This window comes from Mastomys coucha, unplaced genomic scaffold (genome assembly GCF_008632895.1).
Source record: "Mastomys coucha isolate ucsf_1 unplaced genomic scaffold, UCSF_Mcou_1 pScaffold22, whole genome shotgun sequence".
NCBI classification, from domain to species: domain Eukaryota; kingdom Metazoa; phylum Chordata; class Mammalia; order Rodentia; family Muridae; genus Mastomys; species Mastomys coucha.
The window spans coordinates 243,431,646-243,453,198 of NW_022196905.1; the positions used below are offsets into that span (position 1 = coordinate 243,431,646).

At 50.2% G+C, this 21,553-nt stretch overlaps 1 protein-coding gene across 4 annotated transcripts; it reads left to right on the forward strand.

Annotated features, from left to right (window-relative positions):
* The first annotated feature begins 1,271 nt into the window (after positions 1-1,271).
* Positions 1,272-19,992, forward strand: Slc9a5 (solute carrier family 9 member A5). Of its 4 annotated transcripts, none has more exons than XM_031341142.1 (16): positions 1,272-1,528; positions 5,219-5,521; positions 6,884-7,047; positions 7,215-7,293; positions 7,583-7,760; positions 8,231-8,451; positions 8,672-8,874; positions 9,105-9,194; positions 9,291-9,361; positions 10,084-10,213; positions 10,806-10,894; positions 11,036-11,162; positions 14,973-15,143; positions 15,651-15,720; positions 16,350-16,484; positions 18,624-19,991. In XM_031341142.1, the coding sequence occupies exons 1-16, from the start codon at positions 1,330-1,332 to the stop codon at positions 19,094-19,096; spliced, it is 2,703 nt and encodes a 900-aa protein (XP_031197002.1). In that variant the 5' UTR covers positions 1,272-1,329; the 3' UTR covers positions 19,097-19,991. The 4 variants fall into 4 exon arrangements, with proteins under 4 accessions (XP_031197002.1, XP_031197003.1, XP_031197004.1 ...); XM_031341143.1 differs by having other exon boundaries at positions 16,350-16,561; positions 18,624-18,889; XM_031341144.1 differs by having other exon boundaries at positions 18,628-18,889.
* The last annotated feature ends 1,561 nt before the right edge of the window (positions 19,993-21,553 follow it).

The window sequence follows — 21,553 nt, forward strand, 5'->3', positions numbered from 1 at the left end:
GGAGGCGGCGCTTGGGCCAGCCACTCGGATTGCTGGTGATCCCGTTAGTTCCACGGCTAGGAGGGCGGGAAAACCCGAGCTCCCGCTCCGCCTCAGAGCAGAGGGCGGGGAGACTTTCTTTAGATTTGATATGGACGGGGTTGCAGCCGATCTTTGTCGAGATTTTTTTTTAGGGCAGGTTGGGGTAAATCTCTTCGGATAATCTGGGTAGCTGGGCCACTCTCAGTTAAAGGGACGAGACGGGACTGATTGCTAGCCTTAAAAGACAAGTGAAAGCATTCCTCTCATTTGGGGAAAGCAGTGAGAAGGATCTCTTTCAAATTGAAATAAGAAGTGGAAATAGATTTTATATTTGAAAGAAGAGGTGGATCCAGTCCCCTTTAGCTGTGGGGGGAAAAAAAGAGGATGGACGCTCTTTCTCGAAAAAGAATGGAATGAGTCAGTGTGAGGAGGCAGGTAGCACATGTTCCTGCGGCTTGGGTGATGAATGAAAAGTGGAGACATTCTTCGGTTTGAGGCGAAGATGAGTCAAATGCCCCAAGTTGTTCCTAGTTTAAAGGGAATTCCATAAGATTCTCTCAGATCCATGGAACAGGCGAACAGTTCCCCTGTAGTTTGAAGGAAAGGGAAGGCGGTGCCTCTGGGCTCTGGGGAGAAGCCTCCTTTTCAGCCTGGAAAGAGCTGGGTCGGTCCCGGCCTTGAGGTTTCTGGGTACGTTGAGGGCACCGTTGTCCATGAAGGCTTTCTGGGTGTGTCCAGTGCGCGTGCGCAGCTGTGGCCTGGGAGTGGGCCGGTAGGGGGGTCCCAGGTTTTGGAGATTGTGTTAGAAGGCGGCAGCGTACCGACCGCCCCCTGCGGCTTTCTCAGCGTGGCGCCGGGACCAGCAGCCTGAGCACCGGGGGCGGGGGTCCGCTGCTGGGGGTGTTCTGCAGTAGCCGCGTTCGTCTCTGCTTCCCGAGACCCCCGTCCTTCTCGCTGCTCCGGGACGCGGTAGCTGGTCACCTTTCTGAATCTGGAGGAGAGGCGGTTTAGGAGAGCGTACCCACAAAGAGTGGGTTTCAGGACTCGAGGGGAAGGAGGGCTTTGCTGGGGAATTTCCGGAGATGAGGCTAACCTAGAAGAGATGGAGGAGGGGATCCCAACTGCTACAATCCTGGGCAGGGTCTCGGGGTCCAGACCTGGCCTGGGGGTAGCGGAGCCCGGATTGGGGGGAGTGAGCCCCACGTGCCTGTGACGCGGGGGCGCCGGGTAGGCGGCGGCGGCAGCGGCGGCGGCGGCGGCAGCAGCGACGCGGGGCCGGCGGCCGTGCATTGCCCGGAGGACAGCAAGATGCTGCGCGCCGCACTGCTTCTTCTGCCCGGGTTGCCCCTGGCGGGGGCGGGGGCCACAGAAGAACCCACCCAGGAGTCGGGGCCATTGGGTGAGCCTCCTCCTCCAGGCTTGGCGCTCTTCCGCTGGCAGTGGCACGAGGTGGAGGCGCCCTACCTGGTGGCCCTGTGGATCCTGGTGGCCAGCTTGGCCAAAATCGGTGAGTGTGTGTGCGCGTGCGTGCGTGTGTGTGTGTGTGTGTGTGTGTGTGTGTGTGTGTGTGTGTGTGTTCGCCCGCCCGCACGCCAGGCCAGCGGCCCGCAGAGGACCCGCCCCCAAACCCCTGGGTCTCCAGATCCAGTTCTGCGTCTTGTGTTGTGCGGGGACTTAGGCTCCAATTCCACAAATCTGGGTTCTCTCCCATTTCCTGTTCTCTTATGGGTCCCCCTTCTCCGCTGGTAGTTCAGAGGATTTGCCTTTCAAAAGGGCTGCCTGTCGCCACTCTCTTCGGTTCCATCTTTAGACTCTTGCCCCCAGTTTCCCCTTCCCCTGCAGTTAGCTCTCCTCAAGAAACGTCAGTAAGGCCTCTCCTCCAGACGTCCAGCTTCTCAGAAATCTGTCAGCAATGAGGACGCCAGGGGACACTGAAGGGATGATATTCTCCTGGAAACCCTAGGCATTCTGGTTCTGAGAAATTTTCCTGCCCTAGAGAGACAGCCAAGAGTCTGAGATTTAATATCTCCTAAGATAACTAAAGACTATGCCACTTTTCCTGTGGCATATCTCTCTACTCCACTGAATGCTGTTGCCACCTTCTATCGCCCATTTGCAACCTCACCCTCCAATTCACATTCCTCTTTTCGATGTTTAAGAAACTTGGGTTTAGCCGGGCGGTGGTGGTGCACGCCTTTAATCCCAGCACTTAGGAGGCAGAGGCAGGCGGATTTCTGAGTTCTAGGCCAGCCTGGTCAACAGAGTGAGTTCTAGGATAGCCAGGGCTATACAGAGAAACCCTGTCTCGAAATTGCGTTTATTGGGTCCTGACTATGTGCTAACTACCCCTGGTGCTTTCACATGCTCACCCTCTTTCCGCCCTCACGTTGAAGGCTGTGCTTCAGGTTCACACATTTTCCCCATCAGAGATGCTTTTCCTCACCTCTCCCCGCTTACTGGCAGCCAGTGGTCCCTCCTCCCCAACAGAGACCCTCCTTCTTTCTCTCCGTTGTTCAAGCTCTGCTGTGGGGGTGACTAATTATAGCTGAGCGCTGCTACTCACTCTCCATCTATGCTGGTACAGCTTGTACTCCAGTCTCCCCAATGAAACCTTCATGTAGGAATCCCGCAGCCTAGTGTTTACCTCCTTCTCCTCCTGGGATGTTGTTGGGCTATAGGGTGGGGAATGGAGATGCAGTAGAACTCTCCACTCCACCTTGGCAGCCCACAATTAATGGAAAATGGAGCTCCGAAGTATGTTCAGGGGACCTGATTCTGCCAGAGAACTGACTTTTTCATAGGTCGTGGGTTTGCACGGCTGGGGATGGTACATGCTAAGGGGAGAAGGAAACCGAAGATGGGGCTGGAGGGAGGAGGAGCTGTGTCTGAGCTCACCTTAGAGGCCCAGCAGTATCGACAGCAAGGTGGAGAGAGCACCTTCAACTTGAAGTAAGGGCTGCGTTTGCTGAGAAGCCCCTGGGTTGTAGAAGAATCTTCTCTGACTTAAGGTTTATAGCACCAGCATCATAGATAAATAGTGCCTTTTCTAGCTTGGATGATACCTCCTACAGAGAAACAAGAGGTCCTCCTCTCCAGCTAGAAAGGATTCTGGGAGGGGGGGGGGGGGGGGGAGAATGCTAAACAGAGTATTCTGGAATACCTTCCAGTTTCATAACTAGAATGCCCTTTCAATCCCTTATTTCCTTTCATTCACTACATATAAACGCAGACTCCACTATGTGCTAGGTAGATGTAGAGCCTTTGGGTACAGTTTCCAGAGGGCTTTGGCATGGGCTCAGGTTAATAGGGACCCTTCCTCCATCTGTCTGAGGGACTGGACTATATGGGCTGTATTCAACATGCAAGAGCCCAGGGGAGAACCATGTTAGGGACAAACGTAGGAGAAGCAATCATGGTAGAAATCCTTTTCAAGGATTTATTTATTTGTTATATGTAAGTACTCTGTAGCTGTCTTCAGACACCCCAGAAGAGGGCATCAGATCTCATCACACATAGTTGTGAGCCACCTTGTGGTTGCTGGGATTTGAACTCAGGACCTCTGGAAGAGCAGTCAGTGCTCTTAACCACTGAGCCATCTCTCCAGCCCAGAAATCCTTTTCTCATACCCTCCTCTTTTTCTAGAGACAGATGTTTCTTTTCTCCAGAGTCAAATTTAATTAGTATTTGCTGAGAGCCTACTGTGTGTCTGATACTACACTAGGCACATTTGCACATTTCATGTACTTTGTCTTTGCCCTTTGTGATGGATACTTTTCTTACACTAAAGAAGAGAAACTAAAGTTTAGGTAGATCAAAGAATTTGCTTGATGGTCTGGAGGCTTGGGTCAGTGGTTAAGAGCACCTCTGATAGAGGACCCAGGTTCAGTTCCCAGAACCCACATGGCAGCTAACAGCAGACTATGCCTCAGTTTCCAGAGGATCTGACTCCTGTTTCCTGTCTCTGTGGGCTCCTACACTCACATGGTACACAAATACACATTATAAATGAATGAATGAATGAATGAATGAATGAATGAATGAATAAGTAAATAAAAATTCCTGGGACCACATCATTAGAAAGTGATAAGGTCAAAGAGCTTTGAGATCTAACTGTTCTATACAAAGCTTGTTCTTTCTTCCTTTTTTCCTTTCTTTCTCTCTCTCTTTCTTTCTTTCTTTCTTTCTTTCTTTCTTACTTTCCTTCTTTCTTTATTGAGACTGAGTACTATATATCCCTGACTAGCCTGGAACTCACACTCACAGGGATCTGGCTACCTCTACTTGCTTCCTGAGTACTGGTATTAAAGGCATGTCCCACTGTACCCAGTTATACAAAGGTTTTGTTTTGTTTTGTTTTGTTTTGTTTTGTTTTGTTTGAGACAGGGTTTCTCTGTATAGCCCTGGCTGTCCTGGAACTTACTCTGTAGACCAGGCTGGCCTCAAACTCAGAAATCCACCTGCCTCTGCCTCCCAAGTGCTAGGATTAAAGGCGTGCACCACCACTGCCCAACTTACACAAAGCAGCACATTAGGTTGAGAGGCCCAAGGTGCTTCTAAAAGGAGCTATGTGTGCATATATTAGCATAGATTGTGTTATATTAATAACAAACATTGAGTGTTTATTATAAATCAATGTGCTAATCTTTGGGGGGGTGAGGTGAGAAAAAGTCTTGCTACATAGCCCAGGCTAGCCTTGGACTCTCTATATAAACCAAGGTGAGGGGCTGGAGAAATGGCTCCGTGCTTAAAAAAAAAGCATTGGCTGTTCTTGCAGAGGACTCCAGTTTGGTTCCCAGTACACACACAGTAGCTGGCAACTGCCTGTGACATCTGATCTAGGGGATCTGACACCTTTTTCTGGCCTCCTCAGACACCAGGCATATATACATGATACACATACATACCTGCAAACAAATACTCATACACATAAAATAAAAATTAATGAATCTTCTAAAAAAGAAAAAATCCTGCCGGGCAGTGGTGGCGCATGCCTTTAATCCCAGCACTTGGGGAGAGGCAGGCGGACTTCTGAGTTCGAGGCCAGCCTGGTCTACAGAGTGAGTTCCAGGACAGCCATGGCTACACAGAGAAACTCTGTCTCAAAAAAAAAAAAAAAAAAAAGAAAAGAAAAAAATCCTATACAATGTTTACCTTGAACTCATGGCAGTCCTCTTACCTCAGCCTTCTTTCATTCCAGTGTTTCACCTGTCTCGGAAGGTGACATCCCTGGTCCCTGAGAGCTGCCTGCTGATTTTGCTGGGCCTGGTGCTGGGGGGCATCGTCCTAGCTGTGGCCAAGAAAGCTGAGTACCAGCTGGAGCCAGGGACCTTCTTCCTTTTCCTGCTCCCTCCCATTGTGCTAGACTCAGGCTATTTCATGCCCAGTCGGCTGTTTTTTGATAACTTGGGTGCCATCCTCACCTACGCCGTGGTGGGCACGCTCTGGAACACCTTCACAACAGGCGTTGCCCTTTGGGGCCTGCAGCAGGCTGGACTTGTGGGTGAGTAACCCTAGGAGCCCAGGCGCTAGCTCCATCCTCTAACTCCCTTCTCCAGCTCTGAAGGTCAGATGCCTGAGTCCCATTCCCTGGGAGCTCGGTTGCAGGTCCCGCTCACCTGGCGTGCATGGCAGCCCTCCAGATAGGCTTTGGTCCTAATTTTGGTCTCAGCCAGTTGGATCTGTGCTTCTGCAGCATGACAGCTGAGCAGGGGCCTGCAGCCCAGCTGTGTGTGGGCTGCTGGAGCTCAGGAGCCTCTGTCAGGAGCACTCTGCCGACTCCTGCCCTCTGTCACTACACTGCCATTTGCCAGCCCTGCAAGGATTTACAGTTCTAGGTCTGCCCAAGCTATGCCAGGTGGTTTCCAGTTTTTATTTCTAATAAATGCATATTTTACACCCATGAAATGCTAACTGCTATACTGGGCCTTCTTATTGTGTCTTCTTCATTCTCCCTCTTGCGAGGTAGAATTTACCTCATTTAATGGAAGAAAAAGCAGAGCCCTTTGTGTTCATTTGGAACCAGGGCCTGTGATTAGCCTCCATTTTATTGAGGTTCTGCATTTAGGCCCTCTCCCAACCTCCTCTTTATTTCCTGACATAAGAAATCCATTCAGTCCTGATATTGAAAATTCAGACTTCTTCTAAGGTAAAAAGGAGAAGCTTGCAATTCCCAGCTGGGAACTCCAGTCTCATGTTCTTAATAAAAAGTGAGCTATTTGGGGCAGGAAGAGAAAGGAGGACCTCAGATACTAAGCACAGGAGTAATTCTAAATAATAATGGTACTGGTGTCTTACCATGTATTAGGCACTAACTAAATAAAGAATTTCTTGAGACTGATATCATTCCCATTTTGCATATGGGGAAACTGAGGCTCACAAGGTTATGGGACATACTCAAGTCCCACCTATGGTACTTTACCTACTGCGATCCGGCCTTCCTTTCGGGCAGAGACCTGTGTACACACCACATCTATCCGTTGGCTGAGAACCACAGGTGTGGGAGAACCCATTTCCTGTTATCCTGGGTAATAAAGCCAACCAGTAGCCAATTCTACCTGCGGACAGCTCCTTTTACTTTTACTGTTGCTGCAGTTTTATTACTAGCACCTGCCTGAATGGTTTTGCAGCCATCTTGTGAGTTAGGCAAGTAAAGAGCCCGGTTACAGCGACAGGAGCCCATATCACCACAGCCAGTGTTGCAAAGCCAGGTCTTAGGCACCCGCAGCGGTCTCCCCACCTTTCCAAATTCCCTTTGGGTTTATTTCTTCCCCGTAGGAAAGCTTGGGGGCTTGCCACCGGAAGTCCCGTCAGAGGCAAGAGTCGTCTTCACCAACCAGCCCTATCCTCTGTCTCTCGCTGGTAGCTCCTAGGGTGCAAGCTGGCCTGCTGGATTTCTTGCTGTTTGGGAGCCTCATCTCCGCAGTGGACCCAGTGGCCGTGTTAGCTGTCTTTGAGGAGGTACACGTTAATGAGACGCTCTTTATCATCGTCTTCGGCGAGTCTCTGCTCAATGATGCAGTAACTGTGGTAAGAACGTGTAGCGGACCCCTAGGCTGCCTATGGGATACCTGACCAGGCTTAGACCTTTCCTCCTAGTCCCCTGGGGTGAAAAGTGCATCTGAGCTTTCTTCTGTCCCCGCCCACTTCCCCTCTGTGGCCTCCTCCTACTTCCTGCCTCTCCTCTTGTCACTCAGGTGCTGTACAAGGTCTGCAACTCCTTTGTGGAGATGGGCTCTGCCAACGTGCAGGCCACTGACTACCTAAAGGGAGTCGGTCAGTATTTCCCCCAGCTTGGCCAGCATTCAATGTCTGCCTTCTCTGGATTGTTGCGACGCACCCAGCCAGCGTTGGGACAGAGGAGGCTATTCTGATGTCTCATTCCTTCCTCTCCACTATGGAGAACTGGGGTCTGGGAGGAGCTTGCCTTGGGATTCTAGTCTGGGACCCTGAGCCCCAGGGAGTGTGGTGGGTGCCTTCTATTTCTTACTAGGCAACAGACTCGTCAACCCAGCTTGGGAGGGTCTGGGCCAGGGGTCATGCTGACAACCCACTCCTCCCCCAGCCTCCCTGTTTGTGGTCAGTCTGGGCGGGGCAGCCGTGGGCTTAGTCTTTGCCTTCCTCCTGGCCCTGACCACACGCTTCACCAAGCGGGTCCGCATCATCGAGCCGTTGCTGGTCTTCCTCCTCGCCTACGCAGCCTACCTCACTGCTGAGATGGCCTCGTTGTCCGCCATTCTTGCGTGAGTCCTGGGGCTGTCACAGGCACGCGGCTGGGAAAGGGAAAGTCACACTTTACATGGCCTCATGGAGCCCTTGTGGTAGTGGACATCTCATTCTCCTCGGAGGAGGCTAAGCCTCAGGTTGTGCTCAAGCACCTAGAACTTTCTGAGCACCTGAACGTTCACACTTCCCCTACCTGAAGTGCAGGCTAAGCTGCCAGTATACTTCAAGGCCCGAAGCCACTGGTTGGTATGGGTATAGCACCCCCAGAGGGGTTATTAGTCAGAGCAAGAGGCACTAAAGGGAAGCCTGGAGATCTGTATTTGTTCCAGGACAACTGCTAACTAGTAATCTTCATACATCCCTGAGTTTTGGCTTGGGGCATCTGATACCCTGTGATGGTCAGCACCTCCACTGGCTGCATGCTCAAGCCCGAGAGGCACTGAGCCTTCGGGACCCTCCCTCACTTGCACTTTTGTACTTCTCCCAGGGTGACCATGTGTGGCCTGGGATGTAAGAAATACGTGGAGGCCAACATCTCCCATAAGTCACGCACAGCTGTCAAATACACAATGAAAACGCTTGCCAGCTGTGCCGAAACGGTCATCTTCATGCTACTTGGCATCTCAGCTGTGGACTCTTCCAAATGGGCCTGGGACTCTGGGCTGGTGCTGGGCACCCTCTTCTTCATCCTGTTCTTCCGAGCCCTCGGTATTGCTGGCGCCCTCTGCTCCCCTGTCCCCTTTCTCTTTTTTCCCCTCTCACCCCTCATCCCCTCAGTCCAAGTTCACATCCACATTAATTCCCATGCCTCCCCTCAATGCCCACCTGTCCCAACCCCTGCCAGACCTTAGCCCAGATGCTTGGCGCCAGGCCCCCTGTGTCCTCCGCTCCCAACCCCTTGCTCCTGCTGGCCTCCCTCCTGCTGTAGGCGTAGTCTTGCAGACGTGGGTGCTGAATCAGTTCCGGCTGGTCCCTCTGGACAAGATTGACCAGGTGGTGATGTCCTATGGGGGCCTTCGGGGGGCTGTGGCCTTTGCTCTCGTCATCCTCCTGGACAGGACCAAAGTCCCTGCCAAGGACTACTTTGTGGCCACCACTATTGTGGTGGTCTTCTTCACGGTCATCGTGCAGGTGGGAGCGCCCAGGAGGCTAGGTGGGGAGAGGTTCAGCAGGCCCTGGGAGAGTCTCGGAACACTCTGGGACAGGGCCTTCCATTTCCACAGGGGGAGGCAGGGACCTGACTTCCCAGACCTTGAGTGTAATGGGTTGAGGCAAAACGAAGGCCCAATTTGGGGGCGGGGGGAGGGAGAAAGGCGGCAGGGAACTGAACAGGACAGGGCTCACCTCTTGCCTGTCCATAGGGTTTGACCATCAAGCCACTGGTCAAGTGGCTGAGGGTGAAGAGGAGTGATTACCACAAACCCACCTTGAACCAGGAGCTGCACGAGCACGTGGGTACCAGAGCCCCATCCCTCTACCTGCCCCTCTCTCCTTTCTCCTACGTTGGCAGAGTCCTGATCCAGTCCCCCTACCCACCCCCATTCTAGACTTTTGACCACATTCTGGCTGCAGTGGAGGACGTTGTGGGGCACCATGGCTACCACTACTGGAGGGACAGGTGAGGGAGCTGCCCCGAGGCTCCTTCAGCAACAGTAGCCCTACCAGCCAGGGCAGCATGGGAGATATGCCACCCTTCTGAGAAGGGACACAGCCAGGTTCAGGCTGCGTGACCTCTGCCTGAAGCCCTCCAGTGGCACCCCAGTATCCTCAGGATAAGACAGAGCTCCCCAGGGTGGCCCGCTAGACGCTGCATGGTCCGGCACTTGCCAGACTCTCACCCTGTTCTGTTCTGTTCTGTGTTTGGTGGTCTGTCTGATAATTACACAGACCCCTTTTAGAACCTCAGAGCCCACCATGCAGTCCAAACCTGGCCACTGAGACCACTGGATGTGTCCTGTCTACCAGAACCCCGCCTTGCCTCTCTCTTAGCTTAGTTTTGAATCATCCTTCAGATCTAACCACGGGTGTTGATTCCTCAGAGACCTCTGGCCTCTCTGACAAGGACAAATCCCCATTATAATTATCCTTGGTAGTTTTTTTTTCTTTTGGTCATGGTTATAATTTTTACAGTTATTTTAAACAACTTTAACTAATGGCAGATTCTCTCCTGAAACTGTAAAGGTTGTAAGAACAGGGACTAGCCTTGAAATTCTCCTTGGCTGAGACTCACACCAAGAAAGCCAGGCCAGTGCTGGCACTGCCCCTGCCCTGCCTAGGGGAAGGGGCAGCCAGCTACACCTTGAGGATAATACTTAGGGCTGGGCCTGGCATCCTCTATAGGTGGGAACAGTTTGACAAGAAGTACCTGAGTCAGCTCTTGATGCGGCGGTCAGCCTATCGTATCCGAGACCAGATCTGGGATGTGTATTACAGACTCAACATCCGAGATGCCATCAGCTTTGTGGACCAGGTGGGCCAGCAGTTACCAGGTAGGCCAGTGGCGGCTAGACAGATGGTCAGCAGAGTAGGGCAGTAAGGAATGACAGGCAGGCAGGCTTGTTAGCAAGGAGCAGGGAGTTGGAATTCCCAGCTGGCTTCCCAGGGTGTCGTGAAGTCACAGCTGCAGGAGCCAGCCTGGTACTAACAGAGTCTGGCAGGCTTGTACGCAAAGGTGGGAAACAGCTGGACCCTGAAGTCAACTGACTTAGTTCAGCTATTATCATGGGTAGGCCGATGCGTGGATGAGTTACTTATGTGGTCTGAGCTTCAGTTTCCTCAGTGAGAGGAAAGTAACAATGAGGATAGGACTGCCTAGGTCAGATTTTGAGAAGTCAGTGTGTGAAGTGTTTCAGTATCTGCTATAACAAAGAATGAAATAAATGCCTGGGGGTGTATCTCAATAGTTCACCACTTGCATAGCATTCGAGAGAACTTGGGTAATCCCCAGCTCTGGCTCAAAACAAAATAGTGTTCAAAATAATTATTAACGCTTGTTATTCTTTTCATTACCCTCTGTCTGGCCACTCCTCATCTGACCCTTGTCTGACCTCCGTCACCTACAGGGAGGCCACGTCTTGTCCTCCACAGGACTCACTCTGCCCTCTATGCCTAGCAGAAATTCTGTGGCAGAGACCTCTGTCACCAACCTGTTGTGAGTCCACCAGACCCTCTTCCCCTTCCCCAAGCACTTCTCCCCAGATCCCTCTGGGGAGGATGCCTTAACACCTTGCCTCTGCCCTTCCCCTCACCTGTGCTGCCCACTCCCCAGCACACATATCCCTGCCTCCTGCAGGAGAGAGAGCGGCAGTGGAGCGTGTCTGGATCTGCAGGTGATTGACACAGTACGCAGTGGCCGAGACCGAGAAGATGCGGTGATGCATCATCTGCTCTGCGGAGGCCTCTACAAGCCACGGCGCAGGGTGAGAGCTTGCAGGATGTGGGAGTTCCCAGGGTGGTGGGCAGTGGACTGTAGAGGCCATTATCAGAGACTTGACGGGGCAGGCGGGTGTTTGGTATCAGCTTGTGTCCAGCTGTGAAGGCTGTGGATTTCATCCTTTGCTGGGTTATTGTTATTGTTGTTGTTGTTGTTGTTGTTGTTGCTGTTGATGATGATGATGATGATGGTGATGATTAGGAGGAAGTACTGCAGGGTGTATATCAGATTACAAGGCATGAAATGAGAGCTGAACAGGTTGGGACTCTAGAAGGGAACCCTTTGGATTCAAAGCTGGGCTTTAGGAAGGAGAGGAGCACACATGGATGTTGTCCCTGAGGGGGAGATAGAGAACAGGGAGCTTTGAGGATGCAGGTCAGAGGGGAAAGTAGGGACCAGCTTAACAAGAGAGGGGTGGATTAGTCCTGTGCAGATCAGGTAGCGTTGGAGCTTTGAGTCTGGAAAGGCTCATCCTATCCAGGAGAGGATCTTCTGTAACCCCACAAGGGGGCAGCAGGTCATTATGCTGGGCCTTTTGAAGTACGAAGCTGACTATTACTCATGGCTCCACCACACTGAGAGAGAATATTGAGGTAGAATTGGCTTAATTTGGGAGCACCTCCCTTTAGTTTCCAGTCCTGCAGAGTAAGATTCAAAGGTTTACAGGTGGCTTTTCTCGCAGCCCCCCTACTCTTGCAGACCCTTCTGCCTCTAGTGTATGTTTGCCCATGAGAAGCCCCCTCCCTTACCCCATGGAGGAGCGACTAGGTGATTGTCTAGGGCAAGGGATAGGGGCTCCCTTACATTCCTATTCTGGATTTGCTGTTTCAGCTGTCCAGGATCCCTGATTTGGCGCACTCGTTTAGGGCTTCTTATCGCCCTCACATTCCACCAGACCCTCATGCATGCCTCAGATAATGGCTGTCAAACCCACTTCATTCCAAGTGTTCTTTTCCTTTTAATGTTTTTCTTGTGCAAAATTTTAGTAGCGAGAATGAAATAGCTCATTTATCCATTACCCAACTTTAATAATTATCTGTGTGTGATTAAATTTTTTTCATTCCCTAACCCACCACACCCTGCCCACACTTTATCTTACAGCAGACTCCAGACATCATATGATATTATCTATAAATATCTTAGTATATGGCAAGAACTCTTTGTTTCTTTTATTTTTAAATTTTGGCTTCTTTAAGACAGTCTTGCTAGCTGCCCAAGGACTGGCTTCAAATTGGGAATCCTCCTGCCTCAGCCTCCCAAATGCTGTGGTTACAAGTGTGAAACCACTACCCGAACTAGCCAGGTCTTTAAAAAATAAGGCCAGGCCGAGGAGATTAGACAGTAGTAGAACATTTGCTCGGCATCTATGAGGCCTTGAGTTTGATTTCCCAGCACTGCAAAAATCAAGGCAAATCAAATCATAGTAGTACTATTATAACATAATAATTCTTTATATCAAATGCTCAATCACTGTTCAATAAATATCTGTTTTTTTCCTAGCTGGTTTGCATAGCTCAGGATCCAAATGATAGTTCACAATTTATGTCTGGAAAATATGTCCTCCATTAAGAAAAACCTTTAACAGTTTTTCTTTTCCCCCTTACTATTTATTGAAGAAACTAAGTCCTTTTATTGGAGGACTTACCATTTTTCTAGATTTTGCTGACCAGCCAAGTGTTACTTAGCATGTTACTCCATTTCTTATATTTTCTGATTATTAAAACTGGAGCCTGATCAGGTCCAGGGGCTTTCAGGTATGCTGTATCCTTCTTATTATGTTACATCAGAGAGAGTACATAGAGGGCTGTGTGTGTGTGTGTGTGTGTGTGTGTGTGTGTGTGTGTGTGTGTGTCTGACCAATGGGTTGGATTCAGTTTTTGTGTAGTTTAAAGAGAGCTAGAGTAAGTTTGTGCTTATTGTCAAATGTCATCTTATTTAATTTCACCATCATTCCATCATTTGGATCCCATGTCTACCACCAAATGTCTCTTTCTCAGACTCCTATCAACTGAACATTTGCTAAGCCTGTTAACTTTACATCCATCTAAATCATCATAAGTATTGAACAGGATAGAGCTGAGGACAGAGCCCTGTGGCATGCTACAAAGACTTCCCTCCAGACTGGCGTGATGGAGCGTTTGGGGTATGGCTAGCTCTGAGTGCACCTGGCTGCACTGTGACACACTCCTTATGCTCTCTCCAGAAACAGCATTAAAGACAGTGTATAGTTAGTCAAGACACAGCTTAAGAGAGAGCTCTGGGAGAGGTCTCCTCACTTGAGAAGCTTGATGGAATGCTGTTGGCTCTGCCTCCTAGAGATTTAAATGCTGTAATACGGAGTGGGACTAGAATCTGTGTGTTTAATAAGCCCCCTGCCGATTCCAGTGCAGCTGGGCTGATGCCTGCTGTTTTGAAACCTCACGTCCTGTCACTGGGCTAGCTGAAGTGGAGAGAGCTAGTAGGATTCTCTGGGGAGAGTGTTTAGAGAAACAGGGCCAAGAACGATACAGAAAAATAGACATGAAGAAAGGGGCAGGGAGCCAGCAAAGGAGAGAGGGGAACCCTTGGAGAAGGAAAAGCCTCTGGTAGAAGAAGGGCTAGCTGCAGTCCAGAGGCCAGGCACCTTCAGAGGCCAGGCACCTTCAGAGGCCAGGCACCTCCAGAGGCCAGGCACCTTCAGAGGCCAGGCACCTTCAGAGGCCAGGCACCTTCAGAGGCCAGGCACCTCCAGAGGCCACGCACCTCCAGAGGCTTCAGGACGGGTGACCAGGGAGGACGTTTGGACTTAGAGAACTTGAATAGTATTTTTGGCATTTAAGGAAGTACTAGGCAGGAAAGTGTCCAGATCCATTTATAAGATCTTGGCCTCAAAAGAAGGGAGATGGTAGTGTCAGTGAAAGGCCTTTAAAAACAAGAGCAGGAGCTTGTCTAAAAGCAGAGAAGTGGATACTGGGATTCCTTAGTAAGAAAAATAAAGATGCAGAAGGAATGGGGGAGGGGGAGCTGAGCAAAGCTGAGACAGGGCCACCTTGCCCCAGAGATGGGGTGGCATCTCCAGGTGCATAGGGAAAGGAGGAAGATGGAGGGGAGACTTGAAGGAGCTCTCAGAAGTGGGTCAGAGAAACAGGAAATGTGAGGAATAAGAAAAGAACCAAATAGAATGTGAGGCAAAATAGTGACCATGAATGGTCTGGACAGTACTCTGCTGATTTCCTCCCCCTAGAGAGGAAGAGATTGCTAAGCTGCCAATGGCAGAAACAGGTAGGCTGGGTGAGCGTGTAGAAAAAGAGTTAAAAGAAGCAGGTAAAGGGCTGGCTCTGTATTAAATAGGCAGTGGCTGGGACCAAGAGGATGTAGGGTTCAGGGCAGATTCTAGGAGAGTCTAAAGCATAGGCCTGGTGGTGTGGCAGTTGTAGAAATGGTTAGAAGGAAATAAGCTGGCAGGAGGATCCCCGACACAGCAATAAATGCAAAGGATATGGCTCTGGTTTTATATAGCCCCAGGAATCAAAGTACAGGGCTCCCTGCCTCTTATCACTTCAAATCGGAGAGAGCTGAGGGAAAGCCAGCCAGGGGTTTATCAGGAAAAGGGATTTTTTTTTTCCTTATTGAACTGAATACAGAGTCTCTGGCTATAATTCTTTTGTATATTTTAATTTGATTTTTTACTCCATGGTGAATTCTGGAAAAGCTGGGCTGGCAGGACCTGTGATGAACATGTTGGGGTTGTAGCCTGGGATTCCTGTGGGAGGCTCAGGCACCCAGCCTCATGGCAAGGTCGGGCTGTCATTGCCAGTACAAGGCTAGCTGTGGCCGCCACTTCATCTCAGAGGATGCTCAGGAGCGACAGGACAAGGAGGTCTTCCAGCAGAACATGAAGCGACGGCTCGAGTCCTTTAAGTCCACCAAACATAACATCTGTTTCACCAAGAGCAAGCCTAGACCCCGCAAGAGCGGCCATAAGAAGGTGTGTCTCTTCTCTGGGACACCTCCTTTACGGCTGTAGGCTGGTAACAAATAATTCTAAGTCCTCACATCCTGAACTCAGCTCAAGGAGATGGTCAATCAGGGTTTGGTGACTATAGCAGCTTGGGTTTCCTTTCAGGCCTGTCTGGGCTTCAGAGGGAGGGACAGCCTCTTGGCTGTGGGGCCATTTGCTACCAGGGGTGAAACAGACAGGAAAGGGGCAGAGTTCTTGGCAAGGTAATTCTAGGAGTCCTTTGGCCAATTCCGGCCCATGTATTCAGAGCAGAGCCCCTGATAGGAAGTGGGTCACTCTAGGCTCCACAGTTACTGCCAAGCTGACCAAGGAATAGTGGAATGGTAGACCATTGTGATAAATGCCCCTCCCCCCAACACACACTTCTGGATTAGGAAGTCTTATTCTGTTGTCTTTTGCCATTTCACATGGTTTGGGAATGGGGTGGTAAGACCACAGCCATAGTCTTAGTTAGGTTTGCTTTCTGGTCCTCAGAAGGATGGTGTGGCTAATCCCGAAGCTACAAATGGGAAGCCTCCTCGAGACCTGGGCTTTCAGGACACAGGCAAGCAGGGAGCTTCAGGGATGGAAGGGGAGGTGGGGAAGGGGAAGAAGCAGGCCTGGTCATCCCAATCCTGGAGGCTCTCCTCTGGGAACACTTAGCAGCAGGGACTAGTTGGGCACACTTGAGTGTTGGCATAGTTCACACCTGTCTAGCATGCATGGCAGAATTGATGACTCTGACTATGGACTACTAAGGACTTGGGACAGGACACAGACATGGACAAGAGGCCTGGGCCTCCAAGAATAGGTGGAATCAAAGATATAAGGTCTCATCAAAACCTATAGCTCCCTGCGAGCTGCATTGGCTAACGGACCTTCCAGCCTTGTGGGTGCTGATATCATCAGTTGATCTGGGGCTGACAACAGAAAGAGCCGAGAGGTGTGGCCCTCATGGCTTCCTCTGAGGACTTAGCACCTTTGGATTGCCTCCTTGGGCTCTGGAATCTCCTCCCTCCCCCCCACTCACGTCCAACACTCTAGGCCACTGCCTAAAATGGCTGAAGGAAGATGCAGGTGCTTCTGCTAACACGGGCTTTGCGGGGAGGGGGCAGGAGCGGGGGAGGGGAGGGCAGGAGCTGACTTGAGATTGTCTGGATTGGCTGGCCTGACTCGGCTTTCGCCCTTGTCCAGCTGCGGTGATACTAACCGTGGAGTCTGAGGAGGAGGAAGAAAGTGACAGTTCAGAGACAGAGAAAGAGGACGATGAAGGGATCATCTTCGTGGCTCGAGCCACCAGTGAGGTTCTCCAGGAAGGCAAGGTCTCGGGTAATGACTTCCTCGTGGTCTCGCTCCCCTGTGCAGCTGGCTGTTTCCTCTGCCTGTTCCGGCCTTTGCCTTGGAAGGTCGGTTTGCTAGCTTACTCACAGCCAGCACTTACTAAGCATTTTGACTCTACCAGAAATTTTGTACAGTGCCTTAAACCATTGCGGTATCCAAGATGGGGAAACTGAGCTAACAGAGCCTTGTCCAGAATCACGAGATACAAACAGGCTCTGAAACTCGACCCACCTAGTCACATGGTTCAAAGACCACAGCCCAAGGAACACAAAGTGATAAGCAGACCTAGAAGTGAGTGACCCAGGTCTCTTGTGACCCAGGCTTAGCACACCTGCCCATACGCAGAGCTACAAGTGAGGAGGTTGGCACCTGACCTTGGGAATGGAATCCTTGTGCATAAAAAGCAGTATACGTGTTTCTGCAAGTGAAAATCTCCCTCCTAATGTTAGATTTCAATGGTAGTCGGCACAAATGCACAGGGGACATTAGAGAATTTTATTATAGAAAATTTCAAAATATGAAATGACACAATAGTGAAATGAACTCCCATTTGCCCAAGTCCAGCTTCAGTCATCACCTGCTCATAGCTCGTCCTCCTTCACTGTGACCTATGACACCTGCTCTTCAGGGTTCTTAGGAAGAAAAATCTCAAACATCATCTCATTTTATCAACTAATACTGACAAGAAAAGTGTTCTTCTTAAAGACACAACCACAGAATCATAACCATATATAAAATCTTTCTCGCCGGGCAGTGGTGGCGCACGCCTTTAATCCCAGCACTTGGGAGGCAGAGGCAGGCAGATTTCTGAGTTCGAGGCCAGCGTGGTCTACAAAGTGAGTTCCAGGACAGCCAGGACCACACAGAGAGACCTTGTCTCGAAGGAAAAAAGAAATCTTTCTCATAAGATACCTAGTTGGAAGTTAGATTTCCTTGGTTTTTATTTGTGTTTGTTTGAGACAAGGTCGCATTATGTATCCCAGGCTTGCCTTGCATTCCTTAGGCAGCCCAGCTGGCCTCAAACTCACGGTCTTCCTGACCCTGCTGCCTGCAAGTCCTGGAAGTACAGGTGTGTGCTCCCTCATACAGCCTTCTGCAGCAGTTTTGTGCAAGTAAAGATCCAGCGTAGACCACACATTACATTTAGTTAATAAGTCCCTTCTTTTTTTTTTTTTTTTTTTTTTTTTTTTTTTTTTTGGTTTTTCGAGACCAGGTTTTTCTGTATAGCCCCTGGCTGTCCTGGACTCACTCTGTAGACTAGGCTGGCCTGGAACTCAGAAATCCGCCTACCTCTGCCTCCCAAGTGCTGGGATTAAAGGCATGTGCCATCACTGCCTGGCAATAAGTCCCTTCTAACCTATTACAAAATGGTTTAAAAGGTGGAGGTGACAGGAGGTGGTGGTACACACCTTTAATTTTAGCACTCAGGAGACAGAGAAAAGTGGGTCTCTAAGTTCAAGGCCAGCCTGGTCTACGGAGCAAGTTCCAGGACAGCCAGGGTTACACAGAGAAACCCTATCTGAAAAAAAAAATCAAAAGAAGGTAGTGGTATAAAGTTTGCTCCAAAGGGGACTTCCGTGAAGTCCAGGGTCTTCTTTTTTAATTAATTTATTGTGTATACAGCATTCTACCTGCACTCGTGCCTGCAGGCCAGAAGAGGGCACTAGATCTCCTTGTAGATGGTCATGAGCTACCATGTGGTTGCTGGGAATTGAACTCAGGGTCTCTGGATGAGCCCTCTCCAGCCCCCATCTGGAGTTGTCACAGTTGCTGTCACAGCTCAGTAGGGTGCCTCACTGGTTGGCCAGAATAAGGCTTAGCAAGATCCAGTCTCTGAGCTGATGCTGCTGGTGCTGCTGTGGGTGATCAGGGACAAGGCATCCTTCTCGTTTGGTTTTCCTAAGCTGTAGTTAATGACCATTTGTCCAGTATGTACCTGCGGACAACTGTTCCGTGTGTAACTCTCTGCTAGTGCTAGGACACAAGACAAACCAAAGCCCAATGCTTCCTTCCAGGGTGGCATTTATTGAGTATGGCACAGATGAGTGCAATATGGTGACCTCGGGTGCATTTGAGGATTCCCCTGCGCTGACAATAAACTCATGCATGCTCTCTCTGTGTTCCCAGGAAGCTTTGAGGTGTGTCCGAGCCCACGCATCATCCCCCCGTCCCCAACCTGTGCAGAGAAGGAGTTACCCTGGAAGAGTGGGCAGGGAGACCTGGCTGTGTATGTGTCTTCAGAAACAACCAAGATCGTGCCTGTAGACATGCAGACAGGCTGGAACCAGAGCATCTCGTCCCTGGAGAGCCTGGCATCCCCACCTTGTACCCAGCCCCCGACTTTAACCCGCTTACCTCCCCACCCTCTGGTCACTGAAGAGCCCCAGGTTCCTCCTGACCTGTCTTCTGACCCTCGCTCTAGCTTTGCCTTCCCCCCAAGCCTGGCCAAAGCTGGCCGTTCTCGCAGCGAGAGCAGCGCAGACATCCCGCTGCAGCAAGAGCTGCAGCCCCTCATGGGCCACAAGGACCACACTCATCTTAGTCCGGGCACTGCCAACTCCCACTGGTGCATCCAGTTCAACAGAGGAGGCAGGCTGTAGCCCAGGGCCTCAGGGAGGCGCAGGATGTGGAGCCCCTATGGGGAATGTTCCTCAGCATGGGCAGAGGAGCCTACCCAGCCTGGTATGGGGCTGGGGGGCTGGGGGGAGGTCTGGACTGAAGTGGTAACAACCTCCTTGGGACTGGTCAGAAGGGTTTCCTGGGCTGGTCCTCACAGGGACCCTTCTTACCTCTCTCTCTGCCCTTAACCCTTCCCACGTTTCATTTTGAAAAATGGCTCAGGATCCAGTCCAGAGTTCTAGGGATAGGCCCACAGCTGCTGTCCCTTCCCTAGGGCATCTTCCTGGACTTACTGTTGGCAGCTGTTCCTCTCCACAAAGCATCATTCTTCAGGGGACACTGGTCCTCCCTGACCTCCACCCCCAGGTCAGGATCAGGGCACTGGCAATGAGGCTTTATGAGGGGCTGGTCCTCAGAGTGACTGGGCTAGGACAGAGGGCAAGCCTCAGTCAGTTCAGCTAACTTGCTGGGTTAGCTACATGAGCACCACATCTTGCTTTAACTCTCTCCCTTTGCTTCCAGTTATTGGGGTAATGGTGACTCCTTTTCTAGGACCTAGGCACTGGGCCAGGCTTTTCGTTCAGAGCTGCCTCATAGCCAGTCTACTGCACTAGGTCTAAATCTGGAACTTTCTGAGGCTTGGATCTGAGATGTTTAGAGTAGGAGACAGGTCTCTGGGCCCATCACCACCTCAGAATTTTCCCAAAGGGAGAAGGGACCAAGTATCCCAGGGTCACTGCACCATTACCGTTGGAGCTGGAATTCCTGACTGCAATGTTTGGGGGCAGCTGACTAACAGATGGCTCTCCTGGGGTTAGCCCCTGCTGTGTGTTTTGTACCTTAAACTCAAGATACATTAAACATCTTTCAGATGGATGAATGTCCTCTGTCCATTTGTCTCTAGCATTCAGGGGTGGGGACAAGAAGGGAATCTGCCTATTTCAAGATTTTTCATGAGTAGAGAATAGTGGGGATATCTTAGGCAGAACTGTTAGTTCCTCAGGTCCCTGTGCTTTTCCAGTATTATCCCACTAGCAGAAAGCGTAGATTGGCAGTCTAGGGGATCACTGTATGGGTTGGAGAAGAAGGAGTCTCAGAACTGGGAATCCACAAGGGGGAAAGGCCAGCAGGGAGGTCAGAGTCTAAGCTATCCAAGGATGAAACCTCGATGTGCACTGCCAGAGACATTTCTAGGAAAGTGTAAGGGCAGCTGCGAGCCAAATGAACAAGTGTCACTCTGCATGTGACAAGTAGGAATTCAAGCTCCGGGGAGCTGAGTACCCTGAGAATTTATGAGACAAAGGAATGTGGGCCTTGAAATCCTTAGATAACTGCATTCCCCAAGTCTAGTCCCTACTGTCTGAAGAATTTTTAAAAGCATCTTTGAGAATAAAATGGCATAAAATTCATTTGTTTAAAATGTACATTAAGTTTTTTGTTTATTTATTTTTTTTAGATTTGCTTTCGCTGGGTGTGAGGGTGCATGTCTTTAACCCCAGCACTCAGGCCAGTCTCTACAGGTTCAAGGGCACTGTGGTCTATGTGGCAAGTTCAACGACAGCCAGGGCTACATAGAGAGACAGTGTCTCAAGACAAGATTTCTTTTTATTTCTAACTGTATGTGTAGGTCTGTGTCTGCATGTAGGTATGTACATGAGTGCAGGTGCCCTCAGAATCCAGAGGGCACTGGATCACCTGGAGCAGAAGCTGCATGTGTTTGTGAACCTTCTGACCTGGGTGCAGGGAAACAAACTCTGGTCCTCCAAAAGACCAGCAAGTACTTTAACCACTGAGCTTTCTGTCCAGCCCCGGTTTTTAGTATGTTCACACAGTTGTACAAACCTTCTCATGTTATAAGAACAGAACATTTTCATCATCTCCCAATGAAGCCCTGAACTTGAGAGAAATCACTCCTTATCCCACCCGCCACACAGCTGTAGGCAATCACTAGCCACTTCCATGTCTCTGGGTCTGAGGACCTTGGAACATGTCAAAGACCCACAAACATAGTCAATTTTTTCCCCTATGCTATGCATGGGGATAAGAAGGAAGAGTGACTTAGCTTTGCCTTCAAGTTGCTAACAGTGATAAGACCTGATAGTTAATTTAACAATCTGGATTTGGTCTTAGCTGTTATATCATCTGGAGCCTGTTGCCTAAGCTCTTTGAAGCTTAGTTTTCTCATCTTTAAAATGGGATAGCATGGTGTAGTGGAAAAACACCTTTAATCCCAGAACTAGAGAGACAGAAGTAGATGGACCCCTGTGAGCTTGAGGCCAGCCTGGTCTATATAGCAAGTGCCAGGCTAGCCAGAGGTACACAGTGAAAACAAAGCAAGCCAACAAGAACAAAAGAGTTCACAGTCAAACTTCATAAGATGACTGCTAAGGTTAAAATGGGAAGGAATTGTCTCAGCCCTGGCTCTGTGGTAGTGGAAC